This window comes from Purpureocillium takamizusanense, chromosome 13 (assembly GCF_022605165.1).
Source record: "Purpureocillium takamizusanense chromosome 13, complete sequence".
NCBI classification, from domain to species: domain Eukaryota; kingdom Fungi; phylum Ascomycota; class Sordariomycetes; order Hypocreales; family Ophiocordycipitaceae; genus Purpureocillium; species Purpureocillium takamizusanense.
In genome coordinates this window covers 146,491-165,632 of record NC_063080.1, presented here as the reverse complement: position 1 = coordinate 165,632, position 19,142 = coordinate 146,491, and the positions used below count along the sequence as shown (strand labels likewise).

The window sequence follows — 19,142 nt, the reverse complement described above, 5'->3', positions numbered from 1 at the left end:
CGTCACTCCGACAAGTCATGCTATCGTCTCTCTCAGCACTTGTTCTTCTTATGCTAGTGTCACCAGGCGGCATCCAGTGTGTCACCACTGCCACGACGCCCATCAATGACCAATAAGTCGTCCTCTTACCACCACCACCCGCCAACATGTCAGACACCATTGAACGCCCCGGATTCCCGCGTCCGTCTCGACTACTGCGATCCTTGGGTAACAACAAAGGTCCCAGGTCATTCTTACAACGATCGCAGTCAATCCTTGCTGTATGAAACCTGCTACGGGGACGCAAGCTGCAACTTGCATTCCAAGGGCTGCTGGGGCTTTTTCGTGGTCCGCACCAGCTTCCGGCAAGGGGACGACCAGCGCGTCGCCCAAGCCATGACAAAGCTGCATCAGCTCTTCGCGGCCAATGTCGACATGCATCGTGCTGAATCATACCCCTCCGACTCGACGTATCTGGCCGCCGATGCCGAGCTGATGAGGCGGTTTCATAACGTTCTGATTGACGACTCGGAGCTTCGCGATGCGGGCCTCGGCGAGGTGAGGCGGTACGTGAGCAACTGGATCGAGTCGATACCCGAGCCGCGGGGAGGACCGCGGTACAACACATTTGTGCTTCTGGACTCGCAGGTGGTCGACAATCTGAATCGACTTCCTGACAAGCTCACAACCGAGGAATGGGACAAAATGTACCAGAGCCGGAGCCATGAGTGGATAAAGTTTGTAGACGTCGATGAGCATAGTGGAGAGAACATTCGGGTTTGGGTCTGGGATCTACTTGGACTTTATTCTATAATCATCTACAAGGACTATGGGGTGGCTGAGGTCGTCGGTGAAAGAGGCTTCCGATGGAGGCTGGGACTTTTTTGGCGGAATCTAGGTCAATTCTGCGAGCTCCATTATAGATAACGACGTACATGCATTACAATGGCTTTGAAGAGAAGACTACTTGAGATAAGTTCCTCCTTTTTGATGTACAGGAAGTCTGAGCTCCTCCGCATGTGGCGTCCTCTCATGCACTGCCGGTCCTCCCCGCATTCAGGTCTTATTATGCAAGGGCCATACGAGGCACAGCAAGTCCTCCGACTGGCCCATGGAAGCAGGCTGCCGCAACCCGGTGTGATTTTCTTTGGACTCATGACTGTATATGGGCTTGGCTATTTCTGATGCTTGCAGAACCGCTCCTCGTACTTGGCAGTATGTACGTCTCCGTCAATGTTTCGATGACTTCAGGTTTCCACAATCACAGCAGCGCCATATTCAGAAGCGTTCCTGCGATCCAGTGGGAAACGCCAGTTAATCTCCGTGTTTTCGTTCTCAAGCCCTACCGAATATGCTAGAGCCTATCATTTTCGAGAGGCACTCAACTCCTCCTGCATTGAGCCCCGTGATGCCATCATCTAGCCGCCAAGTACCAAACCGCCTACTCTTGGGCCTGCGTTTCATGATCGCCGAGCAGAGTCTCAGCCTGCACCAGACACTCCAGCGCCTCAATCTTCAGGGCGACGCCATCTGCGGCACCGGTCGTCGCGGCGGTCTCGAGCGTAAGAGTCGCGCCCATGAGCCGCACGATGAGCTCGCGGATACGACGACGAGTTTCCGCGCGCAGGGCGGCGATGTGATGGTCTTTCGTCCGCACTTTGGGTTTGGGAGAGGGCCTCGCCATAGCGCAAGCTGTGCCACTTTCAGATTGAGTGGCCCACTTCTTACTATACAGGTGTATAGACGTGTTAGAGGATGAGGTCGTGGGAAAACGATCAATGGTGGTTAGAAGGGGGGTCATACGGCGGCTCAGGCTGCTGGCTTTCGGCCTCCTCCGACTCCAAGTCATACTCATATCCCAACTCAGACTCGGACGAGTCCGAGTATTCGACGCCGTCCTCGTTCATGATGCGAGACTTCTTGTGGACGTTGGCGCTGGACGCTCGGTGGGATCCCGAATCCGAGCCGTCACTGTTCACAGCACTATGGGGGCGCTTGTTGTGGCCAGTGGAGGCTGCGGCTGCGCCTGCTTGCCCACGTCAGAAGAAGCTCAACAAAGCTGGCTGGCTTGGTCTCGCTGGAAAGAAGGACATGGCATTGGATACGTACGCATAAGTGAGCAGTCGCGTTCAAATCTGAGAATGGAGCCCTCTCTGATTTGAAGGGACGAAGCTTATGTATCAAAGCTAGAGCGCGATGTACACGGGAAAAGAGGGAAGGAGGGAGAGAAGAAAGAGGTAAGGATGGAGATCTGGCGGCGCACAAAGGATATATGTAGCTGACGAGTGCCGGAGGAATGCCAACCTGGAAAGAGAATGTGAATCACAGCATTTGCTCTGGCCGTTTAACAGTCAATTGCAACAGAGGGTTCTTTTCAAGGCCACAAGGCACCCACTGTTGATATTGTTTTGCTGCTGACATGCGACCAAATCCCGCTGGGGCGGTTTTCGTCTGCCGCCTCTTTCATCGGCCTCCCATGCCTGCTGTGCCTATCATGATCCCCATCGCCACCCCTACTCGCACGATGACTCCAACCATGCAGCCTGACGACTAGCTTACTCGTCTCGCCCGACAGCCAGAGCCGTCTCTTCGCTGCTTCTACCTCGAGACTGTTGGCTTGTACTGGCGAAATACAAGATAAGGGGGTGTCCAAGTAGCACGTCCCATTTCCGATGCTGATGGAGCCGTTTCCTATACTTTAGAGTACCTTTTGGCATTGCTCGTTTCCCTGTAGGTCGACGAGTCCAGGATTGCACAGGCACGACATTACTTGTCAAAGGGACTGTGTGATTTATTGTGCGCGAAACTCCGTGCTTTTGAAACCTCAAGCCTTGCCAAGAATTTCTAACCCCGAACCCTTTGAACCGCTCTGTTCCCCCCCTCCAAGAATAGCGTCATGCTGCAAACTCTCTCGAATGCCCGTCCAGCCGTCCAGTAGCCAGCGCCTTCAAGGCGATTCAGTCTTGCTCAGTATTGGGCCTCCAGTGTGAAAACGGAGCAGCATGTGCGCCTGGCCCAGCGTTGCCAGGATCTTCGCACGGTCGGCGATGCCGTGTGCGGTGGTTGTCGGGGCGTCGATGGTGTCAGGGCTCGCGAGCCGCGCAATGAGGACGCCGAGATCAGAACAAACGTCCTTGCGCAGTTTGGACATGGGATCCTCAACTGCGGGCTCCTCGACGGCGTTGGCGGGAGTCGTAGGACTAGTCGTCGTTTGCGCAGCTGGCTCCTGACGACGCCTGGTGCAGGCTTTCTTGCGGGCCCTGAACGCCTCTGGGAAGTCCAAGCCCGGAACTCCACCGTTGACGGTATTGATGGGCCTAGTCCGCTTGTTGCGGGCACCTGCTGCTTCTACGGCTAGTGCTGCTGCTTCTACAGCTACTGCTGCTGCTTCTACTGCTGTTGCTTCCGCTGCTATTTTCGCATGTGAGAAGAGGCTCAAACCATGAAGTGGCCTAAGGAAGGCATGACGAGGACACTTACGCATGATTGAGCAGTTTGGTTGAATCGAGCTTCTTTTTTTTCTAGCTTGGAAAGATCAAGTGGAATGTCAAACCCGGAGAATTTGTGTGTACGTGTGTGATGTGTGTGAGAGAGAGAGGGAACAAGGAGGTGAACACGAAGAAGAGCCGACCGCGCTCGATATTTATACGCAGGATCGTGAACCGGGCGCGAGCTGGTGAATCACTGCTCTTCCTCAAGCAAGAAAACGATCAAGTCCAGAAAGAACCCCGTTACCAAAGGCCACAGTGACTCGACTTGTGAGAAGGACAGACTCTCAAGGCGGCCGAGGAGGCTGTGTGTTGAGTCTCGCGGCGAGTTTCGAAGAGTTGGTGAGGCGGGAGAGGTCAATGGCGCTGGTGCCATACTTGACTGCTGGTTTGGGGTCTGTCTCGGCAGATGGTGGATGAGGAGCCCAAGATTCTTCGTCGCCCAAATGGTGGGCTATGAGGCCGCTGGTGCACAATTGCTACCAACTGTGAGGGCGTGTAGGAGGCTTGCTTCATAAGCACTCCCTGTGGTGCGTAACACAAGAGCATGGTTTTGTGTGTGAGTGTGTGTGTGTGAGTGTGTGTGTGTGAGTGTGTGTGTGTGAGTGAGTGTGTGTGTGTGTGTGTGTGTGTGTGTGTGTGTGTGTGTGTGCACCAAGCCCTTTGTAGTTGAGATCAAAGTTGTTAAACCTTGCCCGTGGCATTGCTTTACATGATTGAAGGTATCGTGGCCGTCGGACTGCAGCGGCAAACAACAGTATCGCGGCCGCCGGGGTTATCGCAGCAGCCTCCACAAGAGGCGTCGCAGGCATAGCGGAGACACCTGGCACCGCAGGCATCGCGGGCATCACAGGCATCAGAGGCACCACGGACATCGTAGGCATCGTAGGCATCGTAGGCACCACGGACATCACGGACATCACGGGCATCCCAGACACCACAGACACCACGGCACGGTGGTCTACAACAGCGACGGTCACCACCCAGGCACGCCGCATTCGCCTATCTCAAGAACTTCGCGCTAGCATGCTAGCCAGGTAGGATACCTCATACATTATATATACGACATAAGAGGTGTCCAAACCGCCATCGGTGTCCTCGCTTACAATGTTTGTCCGGCCTCCGCTTCCTCGCATCAAACCACCATTCCCACGGCCGCTGTGCCCGTGCTCACACCCCCCAGCCTGCCGCTGCTTGCAGGTCGATTGCCATACGAGACACAGGGCGGGAGCCGGTATCTCGAGTGGCCGATTGACAGGAAGAAGCTGCTACCGCGCCACGTAGAGACGTAGGCTTGTTGCATCTGTCGTGTCTTCTACGACCACGACATACCATCCTGCTCTATGTATATATTTGGCGTTTGGAAGTTGGGTAAAGGCTTCGGCCTTGCGAATCGACATAATGTCCTGTGAGTCGACGAAAATCTTCCACGAGTCCTCGCATCTAGCGTGGACTGCGTCTCTGATATGCGTCCAGGACTTCTTTTTAAGCAGACTCGTAAGACTGCCATAGTCATGTGCGGCCGCTACTTCGCATACATGAAGAAATGGACATGGCCTGGATGAAGTCATGTTATCAGAGGGTGGCCTTGTTGAGATATAAGGCATACTCGCGCTAGGCGGTAACTTGGGGTAGGACCGTTCATTAGGTTAGAGGGTGGAAAGCGGCTCCCGCTTGGCGAAGCCCTTGAGCGTCGCCCTACGCTTTGCTACAGTGGAGGTTGTGACTGACCGTGGTTCTATGGCGACGGCCTGGCCTGCTATAGCAGGCTCTGGTGTATCCTCATAAGAGGAAATGGCTGGCTTTGATGGGGCTTGGGCATCTGGGGCGCTGGACGGGGTATTAGCCGGAGAAGGCGCAATTGGCTTGGGAACCCGCTTTGTGAAGCCGAAGGCTTCGAGCGTACGCAGAGGCATTATCGATGGCGGAGGTTTAATATAAAGTTAATAATGAGGTAAGGAATGATTGAAAATGAGGTAAATAATGATTGGAAACGATGTAAATAATGATAGGTCTCTATAATCTGCTCGGGTCGTTTAGTGTCATAGCCTTGCAGCATTGCAGACGGCTTGCTGTACCTGCAGATTCGCATGAGACAACAGTAATGAGGGACTGACTGTACAACTCCCCGGACATCCTCCAACTCGGGGGGCTCAGGCTACAGTCGTGCCCACGGGTCGGGTAGGGTGCCGCGAGCCAATACGTAACGCGTCATGTCGCGTCTGGGCGGCGCGTGCCGGGCTTGGAAGATTCTAGAAGAGTACACATAAAGGTGCGCAGGCGCGGGCCGCCCGCCGCAGCCCTCTGCTTCGCGGTGGCGATGACGTTGGGCGTGGCGGAGGAGACGTGTGCTGGAGAAGGCGTCGTAGCCGACGTAGAATCTCGCTTCGCCAAGCCATTCGAGTGTGACGGGTGGCATAATAAAGCAGTGCTCTCGATACGGTAAGACAACAAGACAATGCTGGGTATGATCCAAGACGCGTCCTGCTATGCGTGTACTGTTATAATGTGACCAAATAAAACAAACGCTCATGATGCAATGCATGTCGGCCATGTGCCTCAGGACGAGGCCACCACCTCCTGCTCCATGGCATCCTTCGCCGGCCCAGCCCTCTGCTGCTGTCCCTCGTAGGGGTCCGGGTCGCTCTCTTCCGTGGCGAGCTCCGCATCCGCGTCGCTGGAGTGATCCTGCTCGCTCGTCTCTACTTCATCCGTCGGAGATGCGGCTGTCCCGCGCGGGGACTCCACGTAAGGCGCCCATGGCACGGAGACAGCCGGCTTCAGCCTAGCGCCCTTAAACTCGCCCCCCGACAGAGGCCGGGCAAAGCTGAACCCAGGGTGACTTTGCGTGTCGTGCAGCGGCGAGACGGCCGTGAAGAGGGCCCGGTGCTGGGGGACATGAACATGACTTCTGGCAGCCCGCTTCAGCTTGGGCTTGCGGAGGGTAGTGGGCGAGCTGTCGCGGCTTCGACGCCTGACCATCTCCAGCCGCTCCTCCTCGGCTGTGTCGTCGTCCGTGATGTTACTATCAAAGCCGAGCCGTCCGTCTGCCATGGTCTGGACACTCCCTCCTGATCTGCGCCGTTGCCGTCTGGGCAGGTGTCCCGTCAACCACGGAGCCAGGGAGCCCGCCGTGGGCGGCCGACCCGAGATGGACACAGGCATGTTGACGCGCATGCTGGCCATGCCGGAGCTGAGCTGCCTCAGATCCCTTTGGCTCTCGGAAAACACGACTCTCGTGCGCAGACGATGTACCGCGCGGTCCAGAGCCAGCTCGATGGCGCACCGGTCCCTGATTCTACTGAGCTTCGGCCATGTTGCCCGCTCGCCGAGAACAGACGACCTCAGCATGAAGTCGGAGGTCGGATTGCTCATGAGCCGCGGCAGGTCGTGCATCGTAATCTCAGGCAGGATGGTGATGTCGCCCGAGTACTTTTGACTGAGGACGCTTCGGCATTTGGTCATGAGGTTGGGGAACAGGCCAATTTCTGCCATGAACTGCAGTCTATGCAGGGCCTCGTCCTTGGCCAGCGACGCAATGGTCGAAGGCCAATCAAACTCGTCGGCGGCGCTCGCTGCGCTCTTGTCCGCTCGGCCGTCGGGGGAGAGATGGTCATCCTTGGCAAGAAAGGGGACCACGTGGGGGTTGACCTGGGAGACGATGAAGTGGTTGACATTGAACATCTCTGCGAGGCGGGTCATGGGCAGGTCGTTGTCGACGGAGCCGTCGATGAAGCGCTGCGGGGTGGGGTTCCAGGGGAGATGCTCGCCGGTGATGGGATCCTTGACGAGGAGGGGGGACGAGGTGAAGACGAGGGGGACGGAGCACGAGGCCGCGACGGCAGACCATATCATGACGTTGGGTGCGGTGACATAGTTGAGCAGCCGAGGCAGCTCGTAGATGGACGCCGTCGACACGCAAATGTTGAGGATGCGGCGGGTGCGGTTGTAGGCTTCCTGGAACGTCAGGTCGCCGGTCAAGCCGCGCATGACCCGGGTGAGATTGGCAATGTCGGACCAGCTGCCCTCGGTCAGAAGACGGCGAACGTGGTCGAGGACGCCGAGCTGGCTATCGTGGGCCTCGAATACGCCGAGGTCACCAAAGGGAAACTCGTTGATGAGGGCGGGAATCTCCTCGTCGGTGCGCGTGCACATGACAGCGCAGACTATGCTCCCGGCGCTGGCCCCGGATATGATCCTCGGGAGCAGCTGGGCCTCGAACAGGGCCTTGAGCACGCCTATGTGCGTCATGCCAAAGGTGCCGCCGCCGGAGAGCAGCAGGGCGCTGCGCCCAAAGCTCTGGCGGGACAGGAGCATGCCCTCGAGCAGATCCTTGGACTGGACATCCTTGTCGATGGTGCTCTGCGCGACGACGGCGTCAATGGTCTGGATGGCCGAGTCGACGTACCGCTCGATGAGCTTCTTGGTGCCGACGTACGAGTGGCGGTAGAGGTCGACGTTGCCCATGCCGCCGAGGTCTCGCGAGAGGGCGGTGCGGACGAGGTGCATCATGGCGCGGATGTCGCATCGCAGGCGGGCGTCATCGAGGGCCTGCAGCCTGTTCTGGATGAGCTGGGGGTTGTAGTCGCCGGACAAGGAGTCGGTCTTCCAGGCGTCGTTGCCCTCGAGCGTGTCCAGCTCCTGGGCGGCGGCTTCCCACTGCTTGTAGGAGTCGGCCGTCTTGATGCGGAAGCACAGGACGCTCCTTCTCTCGTCGCGTGCCTTTGCCTTTTCGCGTTGCTCGACCGTCATGCCATCCTTCCAACTGAGAAAGAGGTCGTTGGCGCTCTTGCATGTTCGCGACAGTCGGCCGGCAAGGCCGACAGGTTGCGGTGGTTTTGACAGCCGTCGGCTCGACGACGTCTTGGATCGGGACGCCGGATCTCCCCGTTGTGAATTGTGCGCCAAGGGGGGGCCGCTCGGCGGCAACAGCAGGTCTGGCATGATGGCGATCTGGGAATGAATATCGCTGGTGGTTGTGCGCTCTCAAGCCATGTCGGGGGCTAGCAGCACGCAAGTCTGCTTTGCTGCCAGCACTCTGGCCCGGCGGAGTCGAATTCGAAGAGGTCTATTAGGGAACGACAACAGGGATAGGGTGCTTGTCGGACGCCCCGGGAGCCGGCGGCGGTGTCGGCCTGTCGTCGTTGGAGATGGTAGGAATGCCGTGGCTGCTGACGAGGTCGAACGCGTATACTCTATACAGCGTAGCCGGTAGGTAGATATGCGCAAGGAGAAAGACTAGATCAGGAGGTTCGAGGAGCGGGAATCCCACGTCGTCATGAGAAGACGGGCCGCGGGGTGTTGTTGAGGTTGCGCATCAGGAGAAAGCAATTCAACTGGACTGGAGGAGAGTTGGGCCGCCGTCGTTTGTTTGGGTGTGGTGGCGGTGGTGGTGGTGGACCCTCGTCGAGCAGTCAATGGATGGCCGGCGGTGGTTGTGGAGGCGTGATCGGGCATGTGAGACGGTGCACAGCAGTCTGCTGACCGCTAAACGAGGGGCCCCGCGCCCCCCGCGGGGTGAGCAGATGACGCTGTGCAGCGTAATAACTACCTCTATAGTACTACTAAAAGCGGCGGTGGTGCTGTAACCCCCCAGCCGGGCGACTTTTTTTGTTCCTTCCCGCTGGGTGGGAGGTGTCCACCACCCATTCCCGACAGCTGAGTGGCAGGGGGCAGGGGTGGGTTCCAGCTTCTAGGCCCTTCTCATAGTGACTTCCATACCTGAGTACTGGCTGATGCACCAACCGCCCCGCCCCCGAGCTACCCGCTTCCAAGGACGAGGTCCATCAAGTTGGTATTCGATCGTGATGACGACAAGTCGGCTGCAATTGGGCGGTCCCGCTCCGCTGCCCATCGCACTGCACTGCAATCTCCCCGGTTGGTTGACTTTTTCACAGCTCAACCAGAGACGGACGCCGGTACACCACAGAATGCAGATGTTTGTTGTTTCTGTTGGTGCTCCCTGCTGAGGAGGGAGCGTCCCGGTGCGACCACGGCAAGCGAAGCGCGACACATGCAGACAGACGCATGTCTCATGCAGGTTCCGAGTCGTGCACCACCACCATCCATCCCCATTGCGCGGACTCAGCTCCTCAGCTGGGCACAAGAAAAAGCAACGCAGATGCAGAAGATGGCTGCGCCGCGCGACGGGCACACCCGCCCGCCCCCGTTGTGCATCCATCGTGGTACGTATGTACATAGTAGCTCGCGCCTGACATGTGAAATGCGGCTCGCCACTGGGATACGCCACACAAAGAAGCTCTCCAACCCGGCTAGCTGAATGCTCTGCGTGAACCGTTGATCGTCTCAACGGTCGTCGACATCGTGGAGGGCTGGTGGGCCGGCTGGAGCCATCGTCGCTTTGCTGCTGCATTGCGTCATGGGGAGCCCGGGACTGACTTGCATTTTCCGTGTCGGTGTCTTGAACACGCAACTCTTGCCCACCTCAAAAATGTGCCGAGATCATCATTTTTAGTAGCACTTATTACTCGGACTCAGTTCGTACTTGGAACGCCGTCAGCAAACGTCGGGAGAATTACAGTCACGCAGGACAAGAGTAACATTTCCCATAGGTGGTGTAGTTGCATCGCAAGCCATCAAAAAACAAGGCTCGGCAATGGTTTTCTCTAATAAATATGAAAAACGTTTGTGTCCTTGCATCCCGCAGGACCCGGTCTAAAGACACCACCCCCTGATGATTCTCTCCTCCCGGAGGCCCCCTTACCGAAAGAGACGAGAGAGCCTTGTCCTACTCGTCGCCATCACGGCCCTCCGCATCGCCATTGCCAACGACCGCGCTGTCATCATGAGCGAGATGATGGAGTTTCTTAACCATCTCCTCCACGGCGTCCACGGGGAAATGTTGAGTCGCATAGTCTGCCATCTCGTTCATGACTGCAACGAGGTCGTCGCCGGCGTTGGCCTTGCCGGCCTTGACTTCCTCGTCCAGTCGAAGTGCGGTATTGGTCATTCTTTCCCAGGCACTGCCTTCCGACGCTTCTCCACGGTAGTGTACAGAGTCGACGTGGCGAATGCGGGCCGCCAACGCGGGAAGCCAGCGTTCAAGAGGCAGAGTTCTTCTTCCATGTTGAACTGCGCGCGGCCGAAACGCCCGGAGCAGGTGAATCTCGCGTTTCACGATCCCGTGGTAGTTCTGGACCGTGTCAAGAACGGAGCGGGCAGACCAGGCAGCTCCCTCACCCATGATCAGCAGCTGCGAAATCTTGTCACGAAGTGCCAGATAGTTGCCATGCACGTGAGTCGTTTTGCCGCCTGGGCTCAAGATAAACCATAGCGTGCGGAGCATGTCTTGGGGCACTCTTGCCTGCCCGACCTGGCCATGATCCTTCCTGGCCTCCACTCGGGCCCAGAGCCTCCCCTTGAGCTCAACAATCTCAGTCTCTGACATGCGATCGAATTGTTCGCGGCTGGGCAGGCCATCAACAGTCAAGCCCAAGTTGTTGTCAAGCTTGAGCCCGAGATAGCGCATGCCTGGGGTGACCAGGTTCATTGCCTCCAGCATCGGGACGTTGAAGCGGGTGCTCCTGAGAATGACATCCTTCACGTTCGGATTGATGGCCTTGCTCGGAGGGACGAGAGTCTGGTTGGCCACCTTAATCTCCGGCATGGTTGCGTTTTTTTGGTCGTCTTCGCAGGCCGTGCAAGGTTTTGCATGCGCCAGTCAAGAGTGCCGAGAGTCGAGGACTAGCCGATGCCACGGGCTTGGCTTGTGTGACTTGCTTGGTAGACGATAAGAGACGGTCGAGGCCCAGGAACAGGTCAGAATTGTTGCCTGGATCCGCGCAATGATGGCTGGCAACTGTAAGCGTGGTGATAAAAATGTCCGTCAAGATAATACTGCACTGACCTTGTTCCTGGTAGTCGCTACCGCGGCAGGATTTCAGAACCCAAGGCTTATTTCTCAAACGGTTCGTTGTTCAAAGCGCAGCCCACGCGAAGCCTGGCAAGTACAAGAACAGCCGTGAGCAGATGCTGATGGATGATGCCTTGAGGCCAGGCACTAGACAAACCTTTCCGGTGATGATGGCTCTGCGGATGTGGCTTCTTCTGCAAAGTCGGTCAAGGAAGCTGAGGGTCTGGTGCATATGTTCAATGTTGCAAGGTCAGGGCAGGCAATATATAAAGGATGTCGGAGCAGGCGCCTTCGTTTGCAATTCCGTACCTGCAAGCATTCATAGCCCGGCAGTTCTTGTAGTCGATCTTGCCTGATGATTCCCTTCACAGGACCACCTTGAGTTCTGTACGACCAGCTAAACCTCCTGTGGCTCTCTTTTACGGCTCGACGTGGACTGCGACATATTCCTCCCGGGCTTTTCCCACGACATATCTTATGCGTGGAAGACGACCAAGGCTCACTTGCCAAACTGAAGCCGTCTCATGAGTACCCAGTTCTGGGCGGTTGGATTTGCTGGAAATCGCGTAAGATGTTGTCGACTCGGCGACCCCATCGGCATCACAACAATGTCACGCCTTCCTTGTCCGCGACACAATGAATCTCTAGCCATGACAATCTGCCTTGCCTCAAACATATCAATTATTCCATTCCGCCTAACTCGAAAGCAGGAGCTCGCGCCTGGCACGGGAAGCCATTGCCATTTCCAACACTCCCTCTGTCGAGCACGACCTGGCGTCCGTCCCCAAAGAGGCCGCCCGCCTATGCGACACTTCACCCTGATCCACCGCCTATACGCCGTAGTATTAAGCTTTGTGTGAAACAAAATTTCGTATCGCTCGTGAAGGCTGAGCTTCGATCGAAGCGCTCGTTCACTCGTATCGCAGCCCGATGAGTCACCCGGCGGCTGCGTACTTCGTACGGCTTCGACACGCAACCTCGTCCATCAAGGCATGCCACGTCGCCATAAATACTCCAGCCGGCGCTTGAAGACGGAAGATTTTATTGCAATATTCAGTCAACCCAAGAAGACTACACTGCTTGCTCGCCTAATATGGAGCAAAATCTTGATCACGGTCGGCCCCCGACGCCGGAACATCATCCCACGGCAGGCGTCCGCGTCCACCGCCAGGAGATTGAAGCCATCGTCGCCTGCGCGTTCCCGGCATCTGAGCTCCTCTCCGTGGTCCAACTCGGCTCGGGCGAGTCGTACAACAACAGGATCTACTTCCTCGAGCTCCGCCACCCACGCCCACCATCATCAGAAGAGAGCGCGAGCCAGCGCGTCGTGTTGAAAGTCAACGGTCGCTTCTTCGGCGCAAACAAGGTGCAGAACGAGGTGGCCTGCTTCCAGCTGCTCGAGAGATATTGTCCCGAAGTACCGACGCCGCGGGCTCTCGCTTGGTCCGAGGACGGGACGGTGGCCACCATGGACACGCCCTTCAAGAAGGGGAGCTGCGCGCTCGGCCTGCCCGCGGGTGTGGACGAGCTGCAGCATGGCGGTTGGATCTTGATGTCGCGGGTTCCCGGAGGGCCCGTCGCGACCGACGATCTGGATCAGGCCACGCTTGCTCAACTCGGCGGGCAGCTGGGCGACATGGTCGCGTCCCTGCGCCAAAACGTGCCAGCTCAAAAGCATTGCGGCAATATTTGCCTGCCGCCTGGCGATCCCGGGGCGGACACCGTCCCGCGACTGGATGGCTCGTCTTTGACTATCCGAGACATCCTCCAAGAAGGCATCAAGACCGGCGAGCCCGTCAAAAGCGCCAACGCATACTACCGGCTCCGGCTGGAGGAGAAGCTGCACGAGCTGGAGACCACGGATACGTATGCGCCAAACCGAGCAATCGTACAGCCCCTCCGAACCTTCATCTCCGAGACACTACCGCATCTCGGGCTTGCGGGCGGCGGCATTCCCGCCGGCGAGTTCGTCATGACGCACTACGACCTCTCGCCGCGCAACGTTCTCGTCTCGGGTCAGCCGCCGCGCGTCACCGGGCTCGTGGACTTTGAGTTTGCGGGCTTCTTCTGCCCTGTGGAGGAATTTCTGAATGACTGCATCGGGAATGCCGGCGACTGGCCGCAAGTGTTCTATGACGCGTATCTGGAGCGACTCAGGGAGAAGGGTGTGTCGACGCCGGCGCACGGCTTCGACCCGGATGTGTGGGAACGCTACCATTGGCTCGAGACGCTGGCAGGGCAGATTGCGCCTTGGGAGCTGCCTGGAGACTACGCAGATGACGAATTGCGTGAGAAGTTGAGGGAGGCGGAAGTCGGCGTACGGGAGATGCTGGGGAAACTCACGGGTTCTACCAAGTCCACGTAGATGCGCGTAGTTTCAAAAAGCACCTTCAGGGTGAAATTGACTCTTTTCCATGTTCGTACAGTGCCAGCTTTGACAGCCATGATTGTACAAGCACAGTAATACTATTGCCATGGACTCGGAGTAGTTGTGGTATGCGGACTACATATGCGGAGCGTCAAGTGGTAGCCAGCCTGTGAGCACGAGGGGAACAAGGGGTCGACAGCAGTGATAATAAGATAATCATCATATTGTATATTGCCTTGGAGCCCGTGTTGCCTTTCCAGAATCGTCGGCATATACGTCAAGTGGCATGTGGGCTGCGAAGCGTTGTGGTCACATGAGATTTGTGCTATGCAAGTCCAGACGAGGGATGGATGCACGACACAGTTCCAAAGAACAAAAAGACAAAAAAAAACATACAACAGCCGGTGTTCGCTGGTCGTCACCGACCCAACTACTAATCTGCCGCTCATAAGCTTGTCTATGGGAGAGCGAACGGGGTTTCTTGCTCACTAGATGAACCTTAACCGACCTTTTGCCGAGGACCCGCTTTTCCGGCACCGTCTGCGGGCCCCGCCCGCCTCCGTTCCGGACGGCGCTGGCCCGGCCGGACCGTCTCGAGATCCCACCGTTTCCAACCTCCGGTCCCGGTCTTGCGCTGCAAGCGCCGGACGCCCTCCCCCCGGTCCGCACCCCCCCACCATCGGTTTTCTTGTTTTGTTTAAACAGCCAGTCATGTCGCCATACGCGTCAGTGCCGTCTATTTTAACCGTAGCACCAATGGCTATGACCCTCGTTGCGTGCACAGCCGTCCTGCACCTCTCTGTCTGCATGTTGGGCGGCGTGTCTCTGTGCCTTGGATCGCCCTACTTTCCCCATTTGGCGCGGCAAGCCCTCCCCTTTCGTTCACACCGGGCTGGGCTTGCATCGTTCGCCGTTCTCCTTTTCCTTCTCCCTTCTCGTGCTTACCTCCACAAACACACACGCCGAACACAACCGTCTTTCGGCGGTCACTTGAATATCGCCATCGACAACGAGCCATCGCAGAATTGTTTCAACCACTATGCCTTCCAAGTCTCATGAAGACAAGGAGTGGCCCATTTCACTTACACGAGCACGTGCGGGCAACGAAGATGACATCCTGGCTGTTGCTCTTGAAGCCCTTCATCACTACGACAACAACCCCATCGACGACTCCGAGTTCCTCGCGGACAAGACAAAGCGATATCTACAAGAAATATGGAGTCAGTGGCTTCGGTTGGTTCACATTGCCGCGTACTCAATGAATTGCCATCCTAATCGTCGTCAGGTTCGCCGAGCGGATCAAGGCACACCCGGAAGACACGTGGCTCGCTCTCTGTATCGGGTCAGACGATGCCAAAGCACGCTGTCGGGCCTTCCTTGAGTCCTATGTGAGGACCTCTATGGTGAAGCGCCCGTGTCTCGGCGCGGAAGAATGGCAGGAAGTTCGAACCGTCAACTGTGCCGTGACGCTGGAAGATGTTTGGGCAGCACTCGTTCGGAATGCCGACGAAAATGTGCTGAAGAGGAAGAGGGGTGAAGACAGGGAGAGGGCTCACCTCTGGAGCCTCCGCTATTCGTCACGAGATAAAGGTTCTCGCAGCAGTCCTGCGTACGAAATTGGACAGGTAGGACTTTCGTCTCATCACATACTCTGGCTGCTGGACCTTGCTGATCCTTTCTAGTGGATTCCCCAGCTTGCCTTGAAGCTTGGCCTATCTCTGAAGCAGCTTTTCACGAAGAGAGAAACCACCCCGGAGGATATCATCTTGATACTATCAACGCTTTGGAGTCGCGCAGAGGATATCCGCTGCAGCCCTAGTACCCGCATCGCTTTCGACTGCTCTATCATCCTCGGCGGCATTGGAGGCTGGCGTCCCAAGAGCGTAGTGAACATCAAGTATGAGCAGGTTCAATTCGCATGGGTCCGTGACCCTTTTGACCCGCAGATAACGAGGCTCGCCGCCACCGTCACGATACGCCACGTCAAGCAGAGACAAAACCGTATACAAAGAGGCCAAAGATCGGAGTACGCGCGCATCTCTTCCTGTGGCTGCTGCTGAGTTCTGAGACTGATGTTGCCCTTAGGGTCAAGTTTTCCATCACAACGGTGCCTTGCCGTCAGCTGTGCCTCCTCACCTTCTGGGTTTCGCGAGCGTTAGCGGACAACGCATTCGAGGCTGGATTCACGGCATCCAGTCAAGTTTTCCGCGCGGAGCCGCTTGAGCCGGGCATTGACTACGTTCCGCTGCTCTGGAAGTCAAATACGAAGGACAAATCCATCCATTCTATCTCTTACAACACCTACTGGAGTATCTGGAACCGCGCTTTGTTTGTATCAGGGCTTCGTGACGAGGACGCCATGCGGCCCTACGCCATGAGAGTTGGCGGCGGTGGGAGGCTAGACGGTAAGAACAGTTATTTTCCTCAGCTCGAGTTGCTCCTCTGACACGGCCGGTTCTTAGGCAGTTTAACCGCCCCGCTCCGGAACTTTATTTTGTCGAACTCTACCGAGGTGTATGAGCACAGCTACTTGCCTATACATCTGAACAAGGACTTGATGAAGGTCGCGTACCGAGACAAAGCAGGACAGAACGAAGAGATGGTGTCCATGATGAGCCGAGCCTTTCTACGGCGTGACCCTTATGCGCCAATCTACATCACGAAGGACGATTTTGCCAGTTTCGAGAAGCGCAACGACCTCAGCAGCCTACGAAAGCAGTACCGGGAAGCAAAAGACGATCCGGTAAAAGCGCAAAAGATTAAGTCACGCATCAAGTACCTACTTGACTGGCTGGAACGACTGCGAATTCAGGAGGTGCGGAAAGAATACTTCGACGAGGTCGACAAGCTGAGGGCACAAGGCATTACCACGCACCATTTGCGCACGACGCAGGCAACCAACCCCCGCAAGCAGAGAGATATCGTCGGCAGCTCTGTCGCGGTGCGTATCGGTAAGTTGTTAGACGAAGACGTTGGTCCGGTGTCCGCGGCGACAGTGCTTCTGGCATATCTGCAAGAAAAGTCCGAGAGGGAAGTGTTCCCGCAGGAACAGATCACGGCCCACGAACGCCAGCCTGTCGCTCTTTCGAGATGCTTACTCTGCAACTATCCATACGCCAACGTCTCGAGCCTAACCAGACATGTTCGGAAACACCACGAAGATACCTTTCGCGAGCCATTCGACTGCCCCGAGTGCCAGCGTAACGGGGACACCCAACGAATAAGTGCATTGCCGGCAGCATGGAGCAACCATGTCCTGCGCTATCACGGCAAGCAGCACACGCCAAACTTGTGGTCAAAACCAAAGCCGGAGGGGGTGAAACGGGCTAAAAGAGCATGCGCAAGCGACGGAGTGGCTGCACCGCGGAGGAGACGAAAGCTAGAGGATGAGCCTGACGATGGCCACTTCGAACCAAAATGGGAGAAGTCACCTGATCCTCATGTTGACGAGGAGTTTTGGGTCACCGGCAGGTGCCACGACTACGACGAAGAGGCCTTGGAGCTGTTCGAGCCCGGTTATATCCCGTGACCAACCCCATGGCACGGCTGCGAGGAAGCTGACTGCCAGTCACACCAAGGGGCTCCAAAACAAGTATAAAAGCGGCACACCCTCCCAACCCAGGTGGCATCCAAACTTCCTCCTTCCATCTCTCTATAGACTCACGCACTGAACCATGAACGCTGAGGCCAACTCCCCAAGTCTCTCAACAGCCAGCCATGAGCTGGAGAGCCCACTATCGCCAAGCATTTACTTGGACCTGGATGCTGCCGCTGGCGCCACGGCGGTCGAGGCACATGCCATTCCCTTGGCACCATCGTCAACCTGCCCGCTGGATATCCCTAGCCAAGACGCCAAAATGACCGACCGCTCAAGCAGCGGCACCACCAGCAGCGCCAGGGCTCACGAGTCTCTTGACGCCTTCCTGATGCCCCTGGAATTCCTACCTTGTTCCGATGTGGACATCACCTGTGAAGATCTCCCGTCATCAGACTTTGACTGGTCAGCCGCGTTCCATGCCGCCACCACCTCGCCAAGTGACGGCGCCACCACCGTCCTGCGTTTGAGGCGGCCTTGGTCGAACACTCGCGTCTTTCGAGCGAGGCACTCAAAACGCTCCTCTCGCCGGCGCCAGTACAAGATATATGGAGCGACCGCAACGGTGGAGCTTGGAGATGATGCCCTGGCTGAAGTCCTCGTCTTTACTTGGAATCCAGCGTCCCGACGGTGGCAAGGGCCAGGAAAGCTGGAAGTACATGATCTGGTCGAGTACATCAAAGGGCGTCTGACGAAGAACGGGCGACGTCGTCTCGTTTCGTCAGTGATGTACGACACGTACAAGCGAGTGGCGGTGTCAGTGCGGCAAGGCTCGCGACGAAAGATCCAGCTGCGGTTCGACGATGCGTTGGGGGCATGGGAAGGCCGTTGCGGGAGCGGAAGGATCCGTGTTGGCCTCGGTGGGTTGAAACGGATGCTGCATGGGGAGGCAACCTGGGCGGACGCGTCCCGTTGACGTGGCACCGGCCGTATCTGAGGCCAGGCAGAATGCGTGGAATGTATATAACTGCGGCTTCCTCCCGTTTCTCTGAATGTCCATCCTTCTCCTGTCATTGTTTCCACAGCCGGACTACTGGCTGAACCGTCTGAGCGACAAACCCCTTTTGATTCAAGAGCCTGTCGCCTCCTGGGCACACGAGCAATGACGACTGTCCACGCCAACCTTGCATCGACATCCGTGTCACAGGACTGCACCATGGCGAGCACGCGCTTGTTCGACGAAGAGGTCGATGGAGAACTGTCACCTCCGAGTCAGGCGCACTCCCGAGATGATACCCATGCCGGCTTCTCATGGGACTTCTTCTTCGGCGACACCCAGCATTTCGAGTCACTGGACGGTGACTCTACGACAGCCGACGGGTCTATGTTGGATCCTCTCCCTGCCATGCCTCTTGAACTCAGCATGACGGAATTCTTGCAGCTATGCGAGGAGGCATTCTCAATCACTGCAAAACGGCAGGTCATATCTGTTGGTAGCGAAACCTACGCCTTGATGGGCGATGGTAGCGACTGCGTTGACCTCACCGAGCCGTTGGTGGATATCCTGGTGGTTTCCGGTCAAGCTTATCGCGTTGCTGACCCCGCAGGAGATTGGTGTGTTGAACTTACCCAGCCCCTGGAGAATGTCGTCGTGGTCAAAGGCACTGCTGTGGCCCGACGCCCACGAAGTCGCCACATTGGCAAGCCGGTGCAGGACTTGAACGGATAGCGGTTGGTCCTTTGGAGGACGGATGACGCAATATGAGGTAGAACGACCTAGAATGTAACTAGTCATATAATGATTGCTAAATTTACACAATTCATGGGCGTCCGAAGATCCTTCGGACCCGTGCTCTCGAACCCCGCCCGGCTTGTCCGTCCGTGATGCTAAGTATAGCT

The 19,142-nt window shown here is 57.0% G+C and overlaps 8 protein-coding genes and 1 non-coding gene across 9 annotated transcripts; 4 read left to right on the top strand and 5 right to left on the bottom strand.

Moving 5' to 3' along the window:
* Window positions 1-375: 375 nt before the first annotated feature.
* JDV02_010572 (uncharacterized protein) lies at window positions 376-906 on the top strand (the record flags this gene model as incomplete). The annotated part of the gene is made up of 1 exon (XM_047992321.1): window positions 376-906. The coding sequence occupies one exon, from the start codon at window positions 376-378 to the stop codon at window positions 904-906; it is 531 nt and encodes a 176-aa protein (XP_047848335.1).
* A 514-nt stretch (window positions 907-1,420) lies between these two features.
* JDV02_010571 (uncharacterized protein) lies at window positions 1,421-1,886 on the bottom strand (the record flags this gene model as incomplete). The annotated part of the gene is made up of 2 exons (XM_047992320.1): window positions 1,421-1,706; window positions 1,783-1,886. The coding sequence occupies 2 exons, from the start codon at window positions 1,884-1,886 to the stop codon at window positions 1,421-1,423; spliced, it is 390 nt and encodes a 129-aa protein (XP_047848334.1).
* A 1,040-nt stretch (window positions 1,887-2,926) lies between these two features.
* JDV02_010570 (uncharacterized protein) lies at window positions 2,927-3,463 on the bottom strand (the record flags this gene model as incomplete). Its single annotated transcript, XM_047992319.1, has 2 exons — window positions 2,927-3,390; window positions 3,460-3,463. The coding sequence occupies 2 exons, from the start codon at window positions 3,461-3,463 to the stop codon at window positions 2,927-2,929; spliced, it is 468 nt and encodes a 155-aa protein (XP_047848333.1).
* Window positions 3,464-4,883: 1,420 nt separating this feature from the next.
* On the bottom strand, window positions 4,884-8,865 carry TGL5 (Lipase 5). The gene is made up of 3 exons (XM_047992318.1): window positions 5,546-8,865; window positions 5,199-5,490; window positions 4,884-5,024 (listed from the first exon to the last, which is right to left on the bottom strand). The coding sequence occupies exon 1, from the start codon at window positions 8,409-8,411 to the stop codon at window positions 6,027-6,029; it is 2,385 nt and encodes a 794-aa protein (XP_047848332.1). The 5' UTR covers window positions 8,412-8,865; the 3' UTR covers window positions 4,884-5,024; window positions 5,199-5,490; window positions 5,546-6,026.
* Window positions 8,866-10,215: 1,350 nt separating this feature from the next.
* On the bottom strand, window positions 10,216-11,094 carry JDV02_010568 (uncharacterized protein; the record flags this gene model as incomplete). The annotated part of the gene is made up of 1 exon (XM_047992317.1): window positions 10,216-11,094. The coding sequence occupies one exon, from the start codon at window positions 11,092-11,094 to the stop codon at window positions 10,216-10,218; it is 879 nt and encodes a 292-aa protein (XP_047848331.1).
* Window positions 11,095-12,270: 1,176 nt separating this feature from the next.
* On the top strand, window positions 12,271-13,736 carry JDV02_010567 (uncharacterized protein; the record flags this gene model as incomplete). The annotated part of the gene is made up of 2 exons (XM_047992316.1): window positions 12,271-12,297; window positions 12,398-13,736. 2 exons carry the CDS (start codon window positions 12,271-12,273, stop codon window positions 13,703-13,705), a joined length of 1,335 nt encoding a protein of 444 aa, XP_047848330.1. The 3' UTR covers window positions 13,706-13,736.
* A 361-nt stretch (window positions 13,737-14,097) lies between these two features.
* On the bottom strand, window positions 14,098-14,215 carry JDV02_010883. Its single transcript, XR_007157333.1, has one exon. It is a non-coding gene; the product is annotated as a 5S ribosomal RNA (ribosomal RNA).
* A 532-nt stretch (window positions 14,216-14,747) lies between these two features.
* JDV02_010566 (uncharacterized protein) lies at window positions 14,748-17,237 on the top strand (the record flags this gene model as incomplete). The annotated part of the gene is made up of 5 exons (XM_047992315.1): window positions 14,748-14,941; window positions 14,994-15,333; window positions 15,391-15,734; window positions 15,794-16,113; window positions 16,171-17,237. 5 exons carry the CDS (start codon window positions 14,748-14,750, stop codon window positions 17,235-17,237), a joined length of 2,265 nt encoding a protein of 754 aa, XP_047848329.1.
* A 1,168-nt stretch (window positions 17,238-18,405) lies between these two features.
* On the top strand, window positions 18,406-18,972 carry JDV02_010565 (uncharacterized protein; the record flags this gene model as incomplete). The annotated part of the gene is made up of 1 exon (XM_047992314.1): window positions 18,406-18,972. The coding sequence occupies one exon, from the start codon at window positions 18,406-18,408 to the stop codon at window positions 18,970-18,972; it is 567 nt and encodes a 188-aa protein (XP_047848328.1).
* Between the last annotated feature and the right edge of the window lie 170 nt (window positions 18,973-19,142).